The sequence below is a fragment of the Euprymna scolopes genome, chromosome 25 (genome assembly GCF_053919585.1).
Source record: "Euprymna scolopes isolate OS-2025 chromosome 25, ASM5391958v1, whole genome shotgun sequence".
In the NCBI taxonomy this organism is placed as follows: Eukaryota; Metazoa; Mollusca; class Cephalopoda; order Sepiida; family Sepiolidae; genus Euprymna; species Euprymna scolopes.
The window spans coordinates 96,376,358-96,397,541 of record NC_136506.1 but is presented as its reverse complement, the minus strand read 5'-3'; the positions used below and the strand labels follow the sequence as shown (position 1 = coordinate 96,397,541).

General features: G+C 36.2%; 1 protein-coding gene across 6 annotated transcripts in view; it reads right to left on the bottom strand.

The window, feature by feature from the left end:
- The window catches only part of LOC145247539 (uncharacterized), a 122,671-nt gene that overhangs the window by 2,471 nt on the left and 99,016 nt on the right, over nucleotides 1–21,184 (bottom strand). For all 6 annotated transcript variants that reach the window (XM_080109372.1, XM_080109371.1, XM_080109369.1 and 3 more), the window contains 4 exons: nucleotides 21,008–21,100; nucleotides 19,335–19,430; nucleotides 17,178–17,298; nucleotides 11,395–11,457 (listed from right to left, as the gene is read on the bottom strand). In XM_080109372.1, the coding sequence (XP_079965498.1) occupies nucleotides 11,395–11,457; nucleotides 17,178–17,298; nucleotides 19,335–19,430; nucleotides 21,008–21,100 (373 nt within the window). The remainder of the gene's footprint in view (nucleotides 1–11,394; nucleotides 11,458–17,177; nucleotides 17,299–19,334; nucleotides 19,431–21,007; nucleotides 21,101–21,184) is intronic.

The following is a 21,184-nucleotide window of genomic DNA, read 5'->3' as shown; positions in this document are numbered from 1 at the left end:
ACAAAAGGTTTCTCCTTCAAATGAGAAGAGAAGAAACAAAGTGGTATTATCAGTACTATTACGACACCTGGATCTAAGAAACAAAAAAAAAAAATCAATGGTTTTATTTTTCGTTTGCACCTACACCCATTTGCTGACTTTAAAAGCATTTTTTGACATTGTTGGTTATTGACGGATGAGGATAGGAGTTATCAAAACAGCTAAAAGTTCAAAAGATGACATGAATAGTAAAATGAAAAACTGAAACCAGACGGACCAAATGATCATTTAGATGCAAGGCGAACATAGATGTTGACATGTACGGCTTAAAGTAATATCAATTTACTGATTCTTTCTCAGGTTTCAGACCAAGAACTCGTCATCCTACCACAATTTCAAAATAAAATAAAAGTTTTCATTTCTTTATTCATGTACCCAACATAAAAGTTTCTAAGAAACTCTGATATGTGGAACATGTCACAGTAATAACAGGTCATCTTCAAATCCAATAACAAACACTTGCCAAACCATTATGATAATCAAATTTTAATTATTTTTTTATTACATTTTCACCCTAAACAAGGCATATTGCCACTTTGTTGTATGAGGCTATCAGGGACATAGGCATCAGGAGTACTGTGTAGGGAGTTGGGCAGCAAGATGTCGGTTCACGTTGTACTTGAACTTCTGCATGTCAGTACAGTTGAGGAAGCAGGGACCCAGCAGGGAATTCCAAAGTCTAGCTATCCTGGGGAAGAAACTACTGGAGTAGAAAGCTCTCTTACATCTAGGGATCTCTGTGAAGGGGTGGGATTTAGCTGCTTGTCGGGTTTGTCGGGGGTATTTACGTCAAGGGGGCACAAGTACTTGCAGTTCGTCAGAGCATTCACCGTTAAAGTACTTGTAGAAAAGGCAGAGGGATGCAACATTTCGTCAATGGGACAGGGGCTGAAGTTTAAATGACAGTTCAGGACCTATCAGGTTGGCGACTTTTGAACATTGTCTAGGAGCGAGAGACTAGTGGCAGATGCACCAGCCCAAATATGACAATATGGGCGAATGGTGGCCTTATAGAGGTATAGGATACTTTCAGGCGTTAGTATCTTTCTAGCACGGTAGAGAGAACCTACCTTCTTTGCAGCGGTCCTGGCGATACTCTCGATGTAATTGTTCCAACTCATGTTTCCTGAGAGCGTTAGGCCGAGGAGTTTAAAGGATGTACTTTCAGATAAAGAGTCACTGGCCATTGCTATTGGTGGTAGAGAAGGTTTCTTGTAATTATTGAAAGAAACAAGTTTAGTCTTGGCAGCATTGAATGTGACTATCCATTTATGTTCCACTACAGATTGGAGGTCATCCTCTTGTGCTTCTGCCATTTCTTTAGATATGTGTTCATTTGTTTTGATTGATTGATTGGTTTTACGGCATATCAACCTATGTGGTCATTTAATGCCGGAGTCCTTTTTTTTTTTTTTTTACTTTTTTTATTGGGAGGGGGGGAATGACTTTTTCAGCCTTTCCTCCCATTTTTTATAAAATTGAACTAAGAAATTAAATGTTGTATTTATACATGGATGTGTATATTTGGGTAACTTTAAATTTCCTTAAATTTTCTTATATAAATTTACTTTCCTTAGGTATGCGAGAATATTTGCTGAGTTGACCTTTTCAAAAAGGTCTTCCATATTGCTTTCTGTATAATATAGTTTTCTAGTTGAGGCAAGGTCATCACACCCAACTAGGATATGTTTTACTGTGAGTGTCTCCTGGCATGGGATGCACTCTGGCGCCGATTCTCCATTTAGTATATAAGAATGAGTAAAGTTGGTGTGCCCTATGCGCAGCCGAGTCAGTATCACATCTTCTTGGCGTGATCTCTTGATGTCCGGACATCGTTCCTTAAGTTCAGGTTTGATTGAGTATAATTTGTTGCCCTCTTGCTGACTCCACCGCAGTTGCCATTTTTCCTGTATGTATGCTTTTATCTGGGGTCTAAGATCAGTATGTGGAATCTTAAAATTGTCAGTTGGAAGGTGAGAAGATCTTTTTGCAGCTATATCTGCCCTGTCATTGCCTTTGATCCCCACATGGCTGGGGATCCAGACAAGAATAAGGTTTTTAGTAGTTGAAAGGATATTGATTTTTTCTATTAATTTTGTTGTTAGTGGATTTTCTTGTTTTTGATTTTGTATAGATAATAGGACTGATAGAGAATCTGTGAGAATGATGAAGTTTTTGGTGGTTTCCTCTGAAATTATGTTGAGTGCTAGATCGATAGCTATAGTCTCTGCAGTGAATATAGATGCTTCATTTTGAAGATTTCTCTTCATTGTGGTTTTATGGTACGTTGCTGCACATCCAGTGTGATTGTTGCTTTTAGACCCGTCTGTGTAGATAAAGGTGTAGTCTGAATATTGTAATTTTAAATGTTGAAGTTCGTCGTGGTATTCAATAGGGTTTGTGGTAGATTTGGACTTTTTGTTTAGGTTGAGTTTTATTTCAACTTGTTTCATGGTTCATAGGGGTGTTTTAGGCAGTATGAAGTTGCGAATGCTGGAGATTGGAATTTTCGATTCTTCAATGCTTTCCTTCATTCGGAGCCCGAACATTTTGATAGTTTTTCTTCTCATGTTAAAGAGTTCTTCATATTTAGGATGGAAGGTACATTGGTATGTAGGGTTGTTTGGGCAAGACTTCAGTTTCAATAAATATTGAAGGGCTAACTTTTCTCGCCTTAGATCTAGTGGGGGTTCGTGTGCTTCCGTGTATAGACTGTTCACGGGGGAAGTTCTGTATGCTCCTAGGGCCAATCTTAGGCCAGTATGGTGAATAGGGTCTAGGCTTTTTATATATGATGTTCGGGTTGATCCATATATGAAACAACCGTAGTCTAGCTTTGAGCGGACTAGTGCTCTGTAAAGTTTAAGGAGTGTTTCCCTGTCTGCACCCCAATCGGTATGTGCTACCACTCTCAAAAGATTTACAGCTTTGTTACATTTTTTTTTCAGATAGTTTATGTGTGGGATGAATGTTAACTTTTTGTCAAATAAAATCCCTAAGAATTTGTACTGGTCAGTAACTGGTATGGGCATTCCTTCCATGGTTAGGACAGGATCATTATGCATGTTCTTTAGTTTGCAGAAATGCATGCATTTCGTTTTTCTTTTGGAGAATCTAAATCCATTCTCTTCCGTCCATCTCATTATTTTGTTTAAGCACAATTGAAGCTTCCTTTCTATTATAGATATATATCTAGATCTACAGCATATTAGGAAGTCATTCACATATAGGGAGCAATCTACCCCAGGGTTAAGGTTTTTTACAATGTTGTTAATTCGGATACTGAACAGGGTCACTGACAGTATACTCCCTTGAGGTACTCCATTCTCTTGTTCTTTCAAGTCCGAGAGAGCTGTGCCAACCTTTATTCTGAACCGTCTATTTTTTAAAAAATTTTCAATAAAAATTGGCATTCTGCCTTTTAGTCCAAGCGCCTTCAGATCCCTTGTAACACCGTACTTCCACACAGTATCGTAGGCTTTTTCCATGTCAAAAAACACTGCTGTTAAATGTTCCTTCCTTACAAAGGCTTCTCTGATGAAGGTTTCAAGTTTGACTATGTGCTCTATTGAACTTCGGTTTTTCCTGAATCCTGTTTGAAATTCTGTAATAAGATTCTCTGTTTCCAGGAACCAGATAAGTCTTTTGTTTATAATCCTTTCCATGGTCTTACAAATGCAGCTTGTTAGAGCTATTGGCCTGAAATTCAATGGATCTGAGACGTTACTTGATTGGGATTGGATGTTTGAGTTTTCAGATTTGGGGATTGGTATTATTGTGGCCTCTTTCCAGGTCTTGGGTACGTTTCCACTGGACCATATAATAATGAAAATTTCAAGTAGGTATTTCATTGAGGTTTCTGGAAGTTTTTTGAGGATTTCATATGGAATTTCATCGGGCCCTGTAGCTGTGTCATGGGATTTGGTTAGCGATTCTTTTAATTCAGGCAAGGTAAGAGGTTGGTTGTATTTTTCAGTATTTTGTGATTTAAATAGAATTTTCTTTTTCTCTTCCTTTTCTCTAATCTTTTTGAATTTCTCTGTTTGTCTGTCACATGATGAAATTTTTGATAAATTATCTGCCAGGTTATTGGAAATGTCTTTTTGATCGGTGTATATTTTGTTGCCTTTAGAGATGTGGGATATTGGTGTACTACTACACTTTCCTTCTATTTTCCTCATCATGTTCCAAACTGTTTTCGCCTTGGTATTCACATTAATTTTGGATATATAATTTCTCCAAGTTGTTCTTTTGGATTCCTTTATGATTCGTCTGGCTTTTGCTTTGTTGTTTTTGAAGAAATCCAGATTTTCGCTTGTTGGATACTTTTCAAATTTTCTCAAGGCAGCTCGTCGAGCTCTGATGGCTTTTCTGCATTCTTTTGTGAACCAAGGTTTGTTGTGATTGTTGGTTTTGGTTGTTTTCGGTATGGTATTATTTGCTATGTTTGTGAGTGTTTTAATGAAGTAGTTCAAATGGTCATCTTCATCATTCTTTTCGATAATTAATTGGTTTTTGCACTGTTCCTGGAAGTCTTCCCAATCCGCTTTATGTAGGTTCCATTTGGGTGTTTTTTGTTCAGTGCTAGTACTTAGACTTTCCAGGATGATTGGGAAATGATCACTCCCACAGGTGTCATTGTGTACTTTCCAGTCATAGTCCATATATATGGAAGGATCACCTAAGGTAAGGTCAATGGCGGTGAAAGTACCTGTTGCTGGGTACATATAGGTGTAGTTTTGATTATTAAGGAGGCATAGATTATTTTTATTTATTATGTTTTCTATTTCTTTTCCTTTTTTATTTGTTTCTTTACTTCCCCATATTACATTGTGACTGTTGAGATCTCCTAGTAGAAAAAAAGGTTTAGGGAGTTGTTTTATTAATTGAGTTATCTCAGTTTCGTTGATTGTATCTTTTGGAGGGATGTATATTGAGCAAAGTGTTATAGTTCTATGTAGAGTCACTGAAACTGCAATTGCTTGCAAGTTTGTGTTTATATTTGTCTTTGAGGGACTTCATTCTTCACAAGTATTGATGTGCCTCCAGAAGCTCTGTCCGTATCTTTATTTATGTAGTTGTAAGATGTGTAGTGTTTTATGTTGATGGTATTATTTTCTTTCAGAAAGGTCTCCTGTAGACAGACAAGTGCTGGGCTCATATTTGTTATTAATAATGTGAGTTCATTTTGGTTTGCTTTTATCCCTCTGATATTCCATTGTAATATTTTGTTCATCATTTGGAATTGTGTTCAACTTCCATCGTCTCCAATCCCTCAAATCTATTTTCTGTCGGAGTCCCTGTTCGAGATATAGATCGGGATCTTTCTTTTCCTGTTTTTGTTTGTTTTTTTTTTTGTCTGGGGGGATTTTTGATTCTTTTCTGGCTTGTGATGTGTTTGATGGTTGTTCGGTTGTTTTTGTAGAAATGGTTTGTGGTTTTGTTTCTTTTTGTGGTTCAGTAGTGTCTTTACTTAATATTATCCTTGGATTGGTTGCAGACATTGCACTATTCATTTTCCTCATTTCTTCTAATAGTTCTTTCATTTCCTTTATTAGTTTGCTTAGGACATCAATTTTCTTGTCAGTTGTATCCGTTACATGTATATGACCATTTTGATTGTTGATTGGATTAGTTTTTTTTGTTGCATCTGCATATGTTTTAGTTTCGATGATTTTCCTGGCCTCTGGGTAGGATATATTCTTTATATGTTTTAGTTTGGTCACTTCTTTTTCTCTTTTCCATATTTCGCAATATCTAGAGCCAGCGCCATGGTTTCCAAGGCAGTTGGCACACTTGAAATCTTTTCTGCAGTCAATGTGTGGGCCACTTTCTCCACATCTTCCACACACTGGTAATCGTGTGCACCGATCTTGATGGTGTCCAAACTTCTGGCACTTGAAGCATTGGAGGGGGTTTGGAATATAAATTTCTACATTTATTTTCATATATCCGACTTTCACTTCTTTGGGTATGGTGAGGGAATCGAAAGTTAGTATATATGTATTGGTATCGATTTTCTCACTGTTTTTTTTTTAATTTGAACTCTGCGAACATCTAACACATTCTGTTTCTGTAAGTTTGTCCTGATTTCCTCCAAGGGACAAAGTGCAAGTTCGTGGCTTTTCACTACTCCTTTGCAGGTATTTAGGGTTGGATGTCTGTAGCATTTGACTTTGATGTTTTCAAATAATTTTAGTTTCAATATTTCTTTAGTTTGTTCTTCGTTATGGGTTTCTATTAGTAGGCTGCCGTTAAATTGTTTTTTAATAGACTTTGGTTTTAGAGTTTTAAGATTTTTTTCAATTTTAAAAGGTGATAGTTTGCTCAAAGGAGTTTCCTCCATTGATTCTATTACTACGAATGTTGAGTTCCTTGGTTTTATCGTCTCTTCGTCAGAGCTACTGATGTCAGAGACATCAGAGTGGGTTCTCTTTGGGTGGTTGGGTGGTTTTTGGGAGGAATAAGCCATATATTTTGTTTTCTTTTTTCGTCATCTTTGTTCCCCACCCACCTCGGAGTCCTATTTGGGAAGAGCCTGGGGGGAAACCCATTCGCCCAGCCTCTACAGGGATACAATGATGATATAACCGACTTTGGTGGTATCATAATGATTATCTGTTCTCTCTTGATATTGCTATGGGATCTGTAGCAATCCTGAGGGGTTTACAGCCTCGTCATCGATATTCACACCTAATCGATTGACCCTCAGCCACCGCTTTCCATCATATATTAGGGAGTAAGGTTATTTGTGGGAGAGGGTGGATGTGTTGTATTAGCAGTGAGTTTTTGGAATGGGCAATATATGGTGGGGCTTGGCGTGACTGGCCGATTGGTCGGATCGGGCCTCTCCGACCGCCCGTCTGATCGAAGTAAGGGCCAAAGTAATGTGTTGCGGTGCCTAAACTTCTATGTATCCTGGTTTAGGTTCGCTCAATCACCAGGATCACGTCCTAAGACTTTACGGGTAGCAACCCACGGCTAACTGGTTGCCCCATAGAGGGATTTTTACCCTCTGCAGGGGGGCAGTGTTTGTTCTCATGCCCTACCGACAGGGCAAAAAAATAAATAAATAAATAGATAATTTAATAGAATATATTTGTTTTCTTTTTCTTTCTTTTTTGTTGTTTCTTTTCCTTTTTAAAATCTGTTGCTATTCAACCCATAGTTGGGACCCTAACAGGTACTACCACTCCGGGTCAGGGTGGACCTGGGAGCAATGGCAATTAAGAGGTGGCTCCACACTCCCCAAGCCCGTAAGCCGAACCTCACCATCGGATGTAGTTTAAGGTCATATCCAGGACCGGGAGTAAGGTAGGAAAAAATAAAATAAAAAGGGGGGGGGGGAAATAAGCTGTTGTTTTTGTTTTTGGTTTTGCAGAACATAATTAAGTTTTACAAAAAAGATCAGAAAACAAAAAAACGTCAATGTAGGTGCATTTCGTCTCAGGAAGCCACAGGGCAGCCTGATCTGGTAGCACCAGGTGTTCATTTGTTTTCCTATATCGTATGTTATAGAGTGTGATATCATCAGCATATATACCCATCTCACAGGCAATTTTGTCAGGGAGGTCATTTATGAATATTAGGAATAACAGAGGCCCCAGGATAGACCCTAAGGCACTTCCGCATTTATATCGTATTGTTTAGCTGTACGACCGTCGAGGACAACCTGGATTTTTCTCTTATCTAAGGATTTAATTATGTTATGTATTCTTCCAGTGATACCATATGATCTGATTTTCCTGAGAAGACCTTCATGCCATACTCTGTCAAAAGCCTTAGATACATCTAGAGCTACCGCTCTACCCTCCCCCCGCTTTGTCCAGTGACTGGTATATACGTTCTGAGATTACAGTTAGGATGTCTGCTGTTGAACGGGCTTGTCTAAATCCATATTGTTGGTCAATCAAAAGTTTAGCATCTATAAGGTGATGGACTAGAGCTTGGTTAATTATGGTCTAAATAATTTGGCGAAAAGTGGGAGGAGGCTAATGGGGCGATAATTTACTGGGTCAATTCTTTCGCCAGAATTCTTAAAAACTAGTACTATAGAAGCAGTTTTCCAGCAGGCAGGAAAACAAGATTCATTAAGGCATTTGTTGTAAAGTTTGGAGAGAACTAGAGCTACTTCGGCGGAGCACTTTTTTTAATAGCACAGCCGGGATGAGATCAGGTCCACATGCTTTTGCAGTGTCAAGATTTCTTATGATAGCATGCACCTGAGAAAGGGTGATTTTCAGATCGTCTAGTGTGGCGTCTGTCCACAAAGGAAAGTCAGGGAGGGGGTGGTTGGCAGGGTCCAGTGTGGAGTTGGAGGCAAACTGACTGGCAAGCATGTTAGCCTTCTCAGTTGCAGAGCAAACAACCTCATGATTGTTGGATAGTGGGGGGATTGTTGATTGCCCATTATTTACTACACTGTTGTAGATTTTCCAGAAGTCACGGATTCCTAATTTCTGTGCTTCAATGCATTTTTGGTGGTTTCAGTAAATTCTCCCTTAGCTGTCGCTATCTCTTTCTTACAGTATACTTCTGCCTGTTTGAACTGGACTTATGTCGGTTAAATCTGCGATACGCATGCTGCCTTTGTGCGATGGCGGCTGCACAAGTAGAAGTAAACCATTGGGGAGAGTGGGGCTTGCTATAAAATTTCCGCATGGGAACATGCGCTTCAATTGCTGTTTTGAACCATTCAGTGGTCTCATTTACGCAATGTTCAGCAGGAAGTGAAAAGATATTTCGCCATGGGGCGTCCCTGATGAGATCCCTGATGGCTTCCCAGTCAGCCTTTTTATAATATCTTGTTTTGAGCAGTAGCTCTTCAGTTTTGGCTCTAAAGTTTAGGGCGATTTTAACTATTACCACTGCATGATCGGTGTTCCCAAGTGGGCTGTGGGCATTAGTTACAGTCATCGGGAACTGTGGTCAGAAACAGATCTAGAAGTGATGAGCGTTCTTGCTGGTCTGGGAAATGGGTTGGAAATGTAACCATTTGTGATAGGGAATGAGATATAGAGAAGTTATATGTAGTCATACCAGCTGCGTCTGTGTGAGTAAAAAATCCAAGCCAGTTGCTGTGGTGGACATTGAAGTCACCAAACACATGCACGCTAGTGTCGAGGGAAAGTGCTGCATCTATACTGTCAGAGACAGTCGAGGGAGAGCGGTAGAGAAAATAAAAGTAGCTAATGTTATGTTGCATGTTAAGTCTAAAGCACATAAAGGCTTGATCGTCCGATTCTAGTTTAGTTTCTCTAGTCAAGGGGAGGGTGTTCCGAATATATACTCCAAGCCCGTGCATATGTCTGTTAGAGTCCTTACGGCAGAGTGGGAAGTATCCAGGCATGTTAAAGTAGTTAGAGGGGATGGAGGAGTGTAGGTTAGTCTCACTTAGTGCTAAGATATCCGGGGTGTTTGTTAGGAGAAATGCTTCGACATCATTTAAATTAGTTCTAAGCCCACGGATGTTCGTAAATGCAAGCCTCAAGAAAGAAGGTAGGTTGGTTTTGTTAGAGTTTGGACCTGGTTTTAGCGTAATTTTTTATTGTACTGTTTTTTTTTTGTTTTTGTTTTTTTTAAGAGTTTCAGTTTATGTTTGGTCGTTTTTGTTTTACGGCATATCAACCTTTTCCAGGTTATTTAACGCCGAATTTAGTTATTTTGAGGAACAATTTTTAAAGGAGTATATTTTCTTTTTTTGAAGTCAGATTCTATTTACCCCATAGAATACATTTTTTGTTTTCAAGTTGGTTTCTATTTAACCCGTAGTTGGGACCCTAACAGGTACTACCACTACGGGTCAGAGTGGACTCTGGAGCAAATGGCAATTAAAGGGTGGCTCCACACTCCCCAAAGCCCGCAAGCTGGGGCCTCACCATCAGATATAGTTTAAGGTCATATCCAGGACCAGTTTCAGTTTAGGTAAGAGATGCTGAACAAGTGCTTATGCAGAATACCAGACATGCAATACAAGCAGACCATCAGTTGTCCTGTAATCTATTAGGATTGTGGCCTCGGGATAGCCCACCAGCGATGAGTGCAGGGTCCTTCCTTTTCCATGCGCGACATGGCACTACAAACAATCCGATATTATACAACTGTTGATGGAGCAGCCGCTCCAAGCGCTACCAACGAGTTAGGGTTCCTGTACTAAGTGTCGGGAACAGCAGCCAGGAACTGTCTATCCGGTACCCTCAACCCATCAGACGATGGTCAACCCAATCTACTTGTACTGGCATTATGGCATTCAAACACTCCCAAGTGCCCAGTTTAAGGGATGGGATGTGTCGACGGTGGGGAAAACAGCGTTCATTGCCCTAGTCAGGAAACAAGATCGACCACTGAAGGTCTGTCGATTCCCTGTGATTCGACCTCTACGCCTAGCTAATAGGCAAAGAAGGAGTATGGATGCCGGGCGATAGACAGTGCCTATCTACTCCTTAAGCTGTTTAGGTTTGCAGACCGGTAATTTGTTTGAGTCACCAGCTCTAGGAAGGTTGTCATTCAAGACTGGAGAGGCCTTCCTCCCCTTAGGTTTAGCTTCAGAGTTTTCCTTCTCCTAGACGGATGACCTGGGAAGATCTACGAGTTCATCAGCACTGAGAGGGTTTTCCTCACGCCTGGGTCCTAATCCAGGTATTTCTGCGCCCCCCCACGTTGGTGATTAATGTTAACGGGTTAGTTTATAAGGGTTATATATTAACTGAAAAATTATACTCCTCAAATTATTTTCAATCTTCATAATATTCATCATTAAAACTTATTATCTGTACATCTCACTTATCTTAGAGTGATCCTTTGATTGATGGAAATCTCCAGACAAGGCATGAAGCTACTTGATTTAAAAAACTACTTTAATGCCAAAAACTAGCCCATAAGCGTTAGATGTTTTCTGTCAGAAACTAGCAATTCTTTCCCCTTTGTCAGAAACGTCACTCATGAAATGCAAGGACAAAAATGTACAAGACTGCCTTGATAAAAGTAACTCCAAGCTGCATACAATTTGGATGATCTAACCTTTAAACTTGCTTCATATAAATCATGTGGAACCCTGAATCTGCACATAATTTTAAACTGGATTGAGTAACGGATTCAGTTTGAAAATATATACAGATTCCAGAGTTCAAGAGGATTAGCTTAAAAGGATCAGGTCACATTGTCTGAAATATTGTGAAAAGAACATCCAAGATGAGAATGGCAGTCGGAATCATCCAAATAAGCAAACAACTTGCATAAAAAAATTTTTGTTTAAATGTTTGAAGGTTGAAAAAGTGTCCAAAAATTGAATTGAACCAAAAACAATTTACAAATAAAGTCAATTGTTTGGATGCAAATGAGGGAAAAAAAACTAACCAGACATTTTGTTGTCATTGGAGGATGGAGTAGAAGAATTCTCAGTGAAACAACATTTCTGACCTAAAAAAAAAAAAAAAAAATAAAATAAAATTTAAAACACTTTTTTTTAGCAGATTTTTTTTTTTTAACAAGTAAAATTTTACAGTTTGGTCTGGTAGCAAATATGTTAAACAATAGTTTCATTTTCCCAATCCATAGCTTCAAACAGGAATGGCCAATCTTTTCAAAGAAGTTTTTTGGGGACTTTAGCTCATGTTTTTAGATGCCCCTGGTATCTCATTTTAGTTCGCTAGTTATACAGACACACATGTGAAAAGACATTTTTATTTTTATTTACTTCTGAATTTTTGAGATGCAGATTAATAATTCATTATTCAAACTACTGTTCTCATCTTTCGCATTATTTACACAATTCAAAATCTGACCCCCTAGATCAGTATTCGAGATAGCTTACACCTACTCGATTAGCTTAATGTTTATATGCTTAGTTTAGCATTATCAAATTACCAGAATGCTCAGTTCTTTTACAAAAAAAAAAAAAAAGAAGTCTTATGTCAAGTGTGAGCAGAATAGCAGGGTAGAGAAAAGGATTTTACAAGCAGGCTACCTGGCATTGCCCGGTCGTAAAATACGCTTAAATATATTTTTGATTAATGCAGATTTCATAGTTATTATATTGGACACAATATATAAGAATGATTTAAAGTTTTAAAAAATGACTTGTGTGCCACCATGAATCAGAACAAAAACGTTTAGCTTACGATTTACTTTTTCTTTTGACATTAATGCCAGAGCTATGAAGAAATGTTTGCTGCAAGGCTAAAAATTAAAACATGAACCAATAGCTATTACGTTATGCGTGCATATTCGTAATGCTGTCACTCGACCTTTACCTAGCAAATTCCATGGTTTTAATTTTTACACTGATTTTCCCCGGCTAAAACCCAGATATAAAATTTTGCATGAGTTCGAATACCCTATATATTAAGTTTTGTCTAGACTAAAAGCAGACAGGAGTTTGGTCAGCAAAAGTTTTTTTAAACGAATGTATATATACACACACATTTGTGTCTACTATAATCTTTTTACGCAAATATTATACAAGTATAAATCATGTAGAATATCTGCATGAATTACACGTAATACATAATGATCATCCCATAAGAAAACCGAAAAAACCTAATAGGGAATTAATTAAAGAGAATATTTAAAAGAATATGCAAATTAGCTAGATCGTTTGCCGAGGAATGCAATTCCACGACTCCTATATAACAAAGTTTTTTTTTTTTTTTTTTTTTTTTTTTTAAATAAATAGAAAGAACAAAGGGGCTTTAATATGAATATCAATCCACAAAAACCACAAATTTATAGGAGTCTAGATTTGTAACTAAATTAAACAAGCGTCGATATGGTGGACCTGTACAATGCACCCTCTCCGTACATATTTTATTTTCGTCTTTCATTTTTTCAGCAGATTATCAATTGGACACTAATTTACCAGATTATAAAAAAATTGACAAAAATTCGATATTTAAAAATTTTTAGGGAATGCTCAGTTTCTAACCCAACATTGTAAATCAATCGTCCATATTTGAACAAGTAGACTGGAACAAAGCCAGGAAAGGTTTGGGGTGTCTTTTTTCCACAAATTTTTCAATTTGATTTTCATACATTTCTCACAAGTTTTAAATAAAAACGCCCCAAACTTCTACTTCTGTTTTGTGTTCATGTCAACTGGCTCCAATATGGGAGATCGATTTACTAGGACATTGTATTAGAAAGTAAGCATCCCCTAAAAATCTATAAAAAATATTTTTTTTAATCTGGTAGATTAATTTCTAATCCATAAAAATCTGCCAAAAAAAATTGATGAAAAGAAAAATAGGTGGGTGAGGGTGCATCGTACAGGTCCATTAATGATATATTTATCAGTTATATATCAACTGAATCTGATACTTATGTGGTACATTTGGCAGAATACATTTAGCATTTACTAATGGGGCGATAGACCAGTGTTCAATCGTTGGTAGTCATACAAAATGTTAAAAAAAAAAAAGTTGTTTGTGTTAAGTTCTAAGAGTGATCTCCCTTGCTCTTTGTGGATTATTAATAGACCTATGACAACAGCATATTCTTTTCATTGTTTTGACTCAAGTATATACCAGACACAGACAATCAACCGAGAACCACAGCTCTATATATAAAAGCATATAAGATACCAACGGATACACACTTGAGAGTCAAAACAATGAAAAGAATATGCTGTTGTCCTAGTCCTAATTATTAATTAGAAAACAGGTTTGAATAAATGGACGTGTTTGAGGAGTAAACTAACACCAAAAATAGCACTTGACCCCCCCTCCTCCCTCCTGTTAAACACTGCGTATTATAAAGATGAGGATCAAGATGAAGTAATAGAAATAATGGTGTCCTCCCCTAAATTTGTGTAGTAGCCAATGAATATGGAGCCTTCTGGTCAGCCTTGACTATAGTCAACCACTCTACCATAAGTAAATGGTGTCATGGACACTTTCAAGCATGTAAAATTTCATGTAAAAAAAGAAAAAAATGCACTTTACTGTTTATTTTACAAGAATCATTTTATTTTTTCGTATTAGGTTTAAAAGTGTCAAATTTTGCTTATAAATATATTAGGTTGTCAAGAAGGTTCTCGTAAAAAATTTTATTTTTGATTTCAAAATCATATTTTCAAACAAGTTTTCATTATAATACCTTTACTTTATATATCAGATTAAAGAACGTTTTTCGTTCTATCCAATCATTTAAATTACAATGGTTTTAAAACAATCGTCTTTTCAGAACATTGAATACAAGATGAAAAAAAAAAAAAAAAAAAGGGATTTGCACATTTCAATTCAAGTTAGGGCAAAAAAGCCACTGAAACAGCTTGCGATATCAACAAAGTGTTTGGTTCAGAAACCACTACTGAATGCACAGCATAATAGTCGTTAAAGAAATTTTATGGCGGTGACAATTCTTGAAGATAAGTGTAGTGGTCGATCATCAGATGTTGACAACAATCAATTAAGAGCTTTAGTCGAAGCCATTCCACGCACAACTGTTTGAGAATTTGCTTTTGAATTCGGTATGACATATACAATTCCCAACCAATTCAGATTGGAAAGACCGAAAAACTTGAGTGCCTCATGAATTGAATGACAACCAAAAGAAACGTCGTTATGACGTGTCATCTTCCCTTCTTTTACGCAAAAATATGAACATGTTTCTCGACTGGGTTATGACTTACGATGAAAAGTGAGTTCTTTATGACAACCGGCGATGCTCAGCTAAATGGTTAGATGCCCACAAAGCTCCACAGCATTTCTCGCAGCCACAGTTGCACCAAAAGAAGGTCATGCTCACTGTTTGGTGGTTTTCAACCGGTCTCATCCATTAGCTTTTTTTGGGGGGGGGGGGGGTTATGCAGGCAAAAACGATTACAGAGAAGTACTGTCAAATTCTTGAAATGCACCAGAAACTTCAACAACAACACGCAGCATTAGTCAACAGAAAAAGCCCAATTCTTCTCCACCACAATACCCACTGCATGTTGCTAAAGTGACCCTGCAGAAGTTGAATGAATTGGGCTATGAAACTGCCTCATCCACCATACTCTCCAGACGTCTCACCTACCACTTTTTCAAGCATCTTGACAACTTTCTGTGTGAAAAATGCTTCAGAAATCCAAGCAATATCAAAAATACCTTCAACAACTTCATCGCCACCAGAACGCAAGATTTTTATGTTACTAGCATAAATACACTCGTTTTGTGTTGGCAAAAGTGTTTATTCTGATGGTTCTTTTTTCGATCAATAAGTTTTTGTTTGAGCCGAGATATGTTCATTAGAATTGGTAAAAGTTAAAAACAGCAAGAACTGTCAACCTGACACACACACATAAAATCAATGAAAAAGTAATGTTTTACATTAAAACTATCAAGGTAACTGAATTCTCATTTTTCATGTATTATCTCCGTTTAAACAAAATTTTAACATGTTAAATTTAATACTGAAGGAGGAAAATAGCAAGAAGATCTTGAAAAGAAATTTCTAGCTGTATTGCAATCAGGTATCAAAACAGCATTGATGGAGACCACTAGATCAACCAGTCGAACAAGTTGGAATAAAGAAAGCAGAGAATAGATTAGACAATTCTGAAGAATGCATGCCATCTATAATATAAATCTGTTTAAATGTATGTATGCAGGTTTCATAAAAACTTTTGGCAGAGGAAACAGATCCTGACAAGATTGGCATCATTTTGAAGCTCAACGTCTCAGACAAATATAAAAAAATTGGCTAAAATCATTAAATCCTTCACCCTAAACTCGTCCGGTTTGTACAAGGAGGGGGGGGGTCGATTTTTTTTTTTTTTGCCGACATTTTAGCAAGTCATCGTCACCGTTGGATTGACTTCAGTTAATTTCAACGACTTCCAGTCACGTCATGAAGACATCAGTTAAGACGTCAGATTTTCTTTCACTTTCTTTTCCGCTTTCGTGTCACAGGTTTGAGCCGGCCTGCCTACTACCATTTTTTTTCTCAACACCTCCAAACACCCGGGCAACGCCGGGCATCCAGGCTAGTATTTGTAGAAAAGATTGATGCCTGCATTCAGTTTTGAAAGACAAAGGATACCCCCTGTAGGGGCAGATGGACATGTAATCGTCAGGCAAGGGTTGCGCAATCCTCACCACACCTTCTCTAAATCGACAGAGTCCAGTGACAAAGAAAAGCCCAAGACTGGAAACAATGCCGAGATAAGCGGAGAGCACATACAAGCTCCAAATGGTCACCCATTTAGTATTGATGAGGCTCAACGTTGCTTAACTTCGGTGATCCAGCTGGAACCGGTGTGTCAACGTAATTATGCCGTAAAAATAAAAAAAAAATAAAAATAAAAAAAAAAAGACACTCTTGCAACATCATATCAATGAGCAAGTTTATTTAATGGCATTTCAACCTCTGGTGTCTTTTCTTTTTTAAATAAAGTAAGTACTGTTATCTTGAATGTCATTTTCACATTTCAGTTGATATAACCTCCAACTTTCTCCAAGTGTATCAGATGATAGAAACATTGTGAAAATGACATTCAAAATGAGAATAGTAATCCAATGAATCCAACTGATACGAATAACCAATTCTCATCTCAAAAATTCAGAAAAAGAAAAAAATTTGTTAATTTCTTGGAAAGTTTGTTTTTACAAAGTAAAATGTTTGGTTCAGGTGGAGTTTGAACAGTTTCGTTTCTTTTAAGTATTTCATAATTTGCTGAGGTTCTGTTTTGGAACACTTCCCAGATGTTTGCCATTTTAAAATATTTGTTCTGGATATGCTCATGCCTTTTGCATTCTATCAGTATATTCTTAACTTATTTGCTGTATAAAAATATAAACCAATCTCTGAGCATATAATGGAGTTATTTGTTGTTCTTTTTATTGCTTTCATTATTATTGCAACAAAGAAACAAGATCAACATCTTTACGACTGCTACTACCACTATTACAGAGAAGTCACTATCTACAGAGCCAACTACTTAAGTTGGAATGAGAGACTCCAGTGATTTCTGCAAATAAGACCGAGCTATCTCATGAGGTTGAAAGTATTCCCATCAAATGTTACAAATGGTCTAGTACTACCATGTAACATACCATCAGAAAAGGAGAAATCTAGGAGGGGGGGGTCACTTACCTATAGACAGACAGCAATTATTTATACACACGCCACAACCCACCCTATCATCCACAAAGGAGACTTACATTCTTCAGCTGGTGGTGGACTTTTCTGAGCTCGCAATCGTTCCTGTTGGGCACGGCAAAGAGATTCTAATTTCTGGATTTTTGTTTGCAAAAGGAGACGTTCTTTATCCATTGTGGTTTTCTGTAAAGGAAGGGGAAAAAAAAATTTTTTTTTTAAATTGTATTTTTTCAATGTATTGGAAGTACATATATAGCAAAGTAATTAAAAAAAAAAAAGGTACAGAATAGTTAACATGAGAACTAATGAACAATGTCAAAAAATGGTTTAACTCCTAACTCAGTGGTTCTCAACCTTTTAGCCCGTGAATAGAATACCCTCCCCCACACACTTACAATAAAAGATAAATAAAAATGTTAGATTCAAAATGTGTATTCATACTAACAACCACCAATCCTCCCACTCCTTGGCTGAGAACCAACATCTTAACGTGTGGAAATAATTTGTAAAATTTTTTGGTGCTTGTCCAGAATGAATAAAACAATAAAATAAAATTTCATGGCTAAATGATGAGGTTTGAACTTGTAATGCCAGCTTTAAAACAGTTGAAGAAATGCAGAAGATAACTCCCAATTAAAACTTGGAGATAATAGAAAATCATAAACATGGGAAGAGGGGGGGGGGCATTGAAAAAAAAAAAGAAAATGTTTAAAAGTGGTTTTCTTAGAAAAAAAATAAATAAAACCACTTGATCAATTTATTCGATTTTTGGAATACAATATTTTCTTATAAAGAGGGGGTTCTGGACAAGCGCACTTCTTTTAATGGTAACAATTCATCATAATGTGCTGGATAAATTAAAGTGGAGTTTTTTTGTTTTTTTTATAAGTTATCACGTGTTAACTATTCTGTATTTTAAGAAAAAAAATTAAAAACAAAAAGGATCCGACATACAGAAGTTCAAGTGTAACGTGAACCGACATCTTGCTGCCCAAATCCCAACAGTGTCCCAGTAGTTGCTGCCCCTGATAGTAGCCCCCTACACCAAAGTGGCAATGTGCCTTGTTTGGGGTGAAAATGTAATAAAAAAATTTAAAAAAAAAAAAAAAAATGTTATATAATATATATATATATATATATATATATATATAGATTTTGTTATTATTTTTCAAGCGATAACTACAGTTAATATTGGCGCCGCCTCGGAGCTCATTTTTTTTTTTTATTTACTTAGAAAGTCGCCCTTTTTAATTTGGACGTATATAACATTTTTATTTATTTTATTATTTTTAAAACAGTAATCTACGTACACGCGTGTTTCAAGGTTTTTACCTCTCATCAGCGTAGTTTAACTGTTTCTAAGGATCGAACCTCAGACCATGTTTACCAAAATAACAACAATAACAAAATCTAAATTTATAAGCGATAAAAATAAACAGTATAATCAATCTAGGGATTATGGCCTAACGGTTAAGGCACCGGACTGTGGTAAACATGGTCTGAGGTTCGATCCCTAGAAACAGTTAAACTACGCTGATGAGAGGTAAAGACCTTGAAACACACGTGTACGTAGATTACTGTTTTAAAAATAATAAAATAAATAAAAATGTTATATACGTCCAAATTAAAAAGGGCGACTTTCTAAGTAAATAAAAAAAATGAGCTCCGAGGCGGCGCCAATATTAACCGTAGTTATCGCTTGAAAAATAACAATAACAAAATCTAAATTTATAAGCGATAAAAATAAACAGTATAATCAATCTAGGGATTATGGCCTAACGGTATTATATATATATATATATATATATATATATATATATATAATCTGAGTCTACTGAACTTTTAATTTCCAGAATTCTCTATATTAATAAAACGAAAATTTCATCTTGATATCAAAATACAATAGCATAACGATTTTTTTATCCTATTTTTAAAACAATTAAAAATGAAATCCACCAGAATGCATTTTCATTTCTTTGTAAGCAAGTCCACTATTTTAATCTTGTTAATAGTATAAAAAATGAATTGTTTTGTGACCCTTTGATATTTTAAAGGAATTTGGAAGCAGTTTAAAATAGAAAAACATTTGACGAGAAAATTGTTCGTAAAAGGATTAAACTTTTGGAAACGATTTACATCCAATAACGATTTTTGAACAATTTTGTGAATAAAAACAATAAAATTAAGACTCCTGGGCAACATAAAAGCCATAAACTTACTTGATCAATCATTCCTAACAAAGCTTTGTTGCAATTCTCCCATTTATTCTTCCAGGCTGCACTATCTTTCTCTAATTTCTTGATTTTCACAGTCATCTGCAAACAAAATGTGGAAACAATGAAGGGGTGCATGTCTGATGAATCATTGCGTTCAGTATTTCGAATATGAAATTGACACAAAACGCTTCAAAAATTAAAATGAATCCGAAATAATTTTAGTGCTAGTCTCAGTCGACATTTTACATGATCAATTTTTTTTTTTTTAATATTAAAAAATGAAGGAGGCTGTCAACATGATTGACAAAAAAAGGGGAAAAGAAAACCCTCCAAAATAAATACGTTTCTTAAATACTTGAAAGACTTAAATTTAACACAAGTTATTGCCCTTTGTAATATGAGAATGTTTAAAATAATCAAGATAGTTAATTCTAACAACTATTTTCATGACAGTGGCTACTAGAATTTTTTTTGTATTAAAGCATCACCGTCAACGTATTAGTCACAGAATTAATGAACTGGAACGATTGCCAGTTGAAAGATAAAACTCATGAAAGGATTCGGGATAATTAACAGAATCATCCAAGTTTGATGACTTGCGTGGATGGCTTTTCACAAGAATTGCATGAATGGATTGCTAGTATGTTGTGGCATCGAATTCAAAAAAATTGGTTTCTTTTGTTTTGAGCAAAATTCTAAATATTGAATTTCAAGTAAAACCAAAAGAAATCTAATTATCAAGTAATGAACACAAATTACAAAAAATAAGAAAACTAAAAAGAAAACAGTTTTTGAAGGAATTTGCAGGTTTTGCTTACATAAATTGAATAGCATGCATAATAGAATAATTTCTGAACTCTTCAATAATTTAAACCAAAATCAGTTATTTCCCTTGTGTTTATGTCACAAGCAAACATGGCAAAATCATTTTTTTTTTTGCTGAAAAAGATAATTAAAATAATGATTTCATTCAAAAGTCGCTGTTTCTTCAAAGTTAAATCCTGTGTCTCTGAAAAAGAAGTTTCATGGCAATATCAAATTCATAAGTGTCCCTCAGTCGCATGTCAGGAGGCATGACATTCTTGCAGGAACGTGTTGAGGTCCTATATACAGTGGCTGGTATTCCTGAATAGTCACCCATCTAGTGTTAACCAGACTCAACATTGCTTATCTTTGGTGCTGTAACAAGAACCAGTGTGTCATGGTTATTATGCTATAGCTTTCAGTTCTACCGTACTAAAGGCAGCCATTTTTTTTTTCGTTATACTGTAAATTGAAAGCTTATCTTGAACATCCACCATTTGTTTTACATAGATAAAGGTTCAGCATTTTAATTGAACAAAATGCTTCTATTCACTTTAATTCTACGGTTTGGGATTCTTATTTTGTTCAATTTTCCTGGGCAACGCCAGAACATGTACAGCTAGTAGTATAACGTTGATTTTCTCAGACACTTGGAATTCTAGAGGATTTGTCATGCCAGATTTGGAATATTCTGACGAATCATTTTGGAGCCTACCATGTTTATTTTTAGTATTAGCAATATGAACATTTTTTAACTTACTTGACAAACAGATTTCATACCAACTTAAGGCAATTCCATTAAATAGTTTCAGGACCTGAAAGTGAGCAGTAGATAAAAATAATGGTTAATTATAATTGAATTCAAATCTTACCTTATCCATTTCTCCTCTAAGTTTGGAAAACATATCGTTGCTTCTTGTAATGGTCGATTGGAACTCAATGTATTGATCTTTGTAAGTTTTAACCTGGGGAAAAAAAAAATCAGTAAGAAATAACTTTGTTTTATCTGTCCAGAAGTTCTAATTTTTAATTACATTTTGTAATAATTC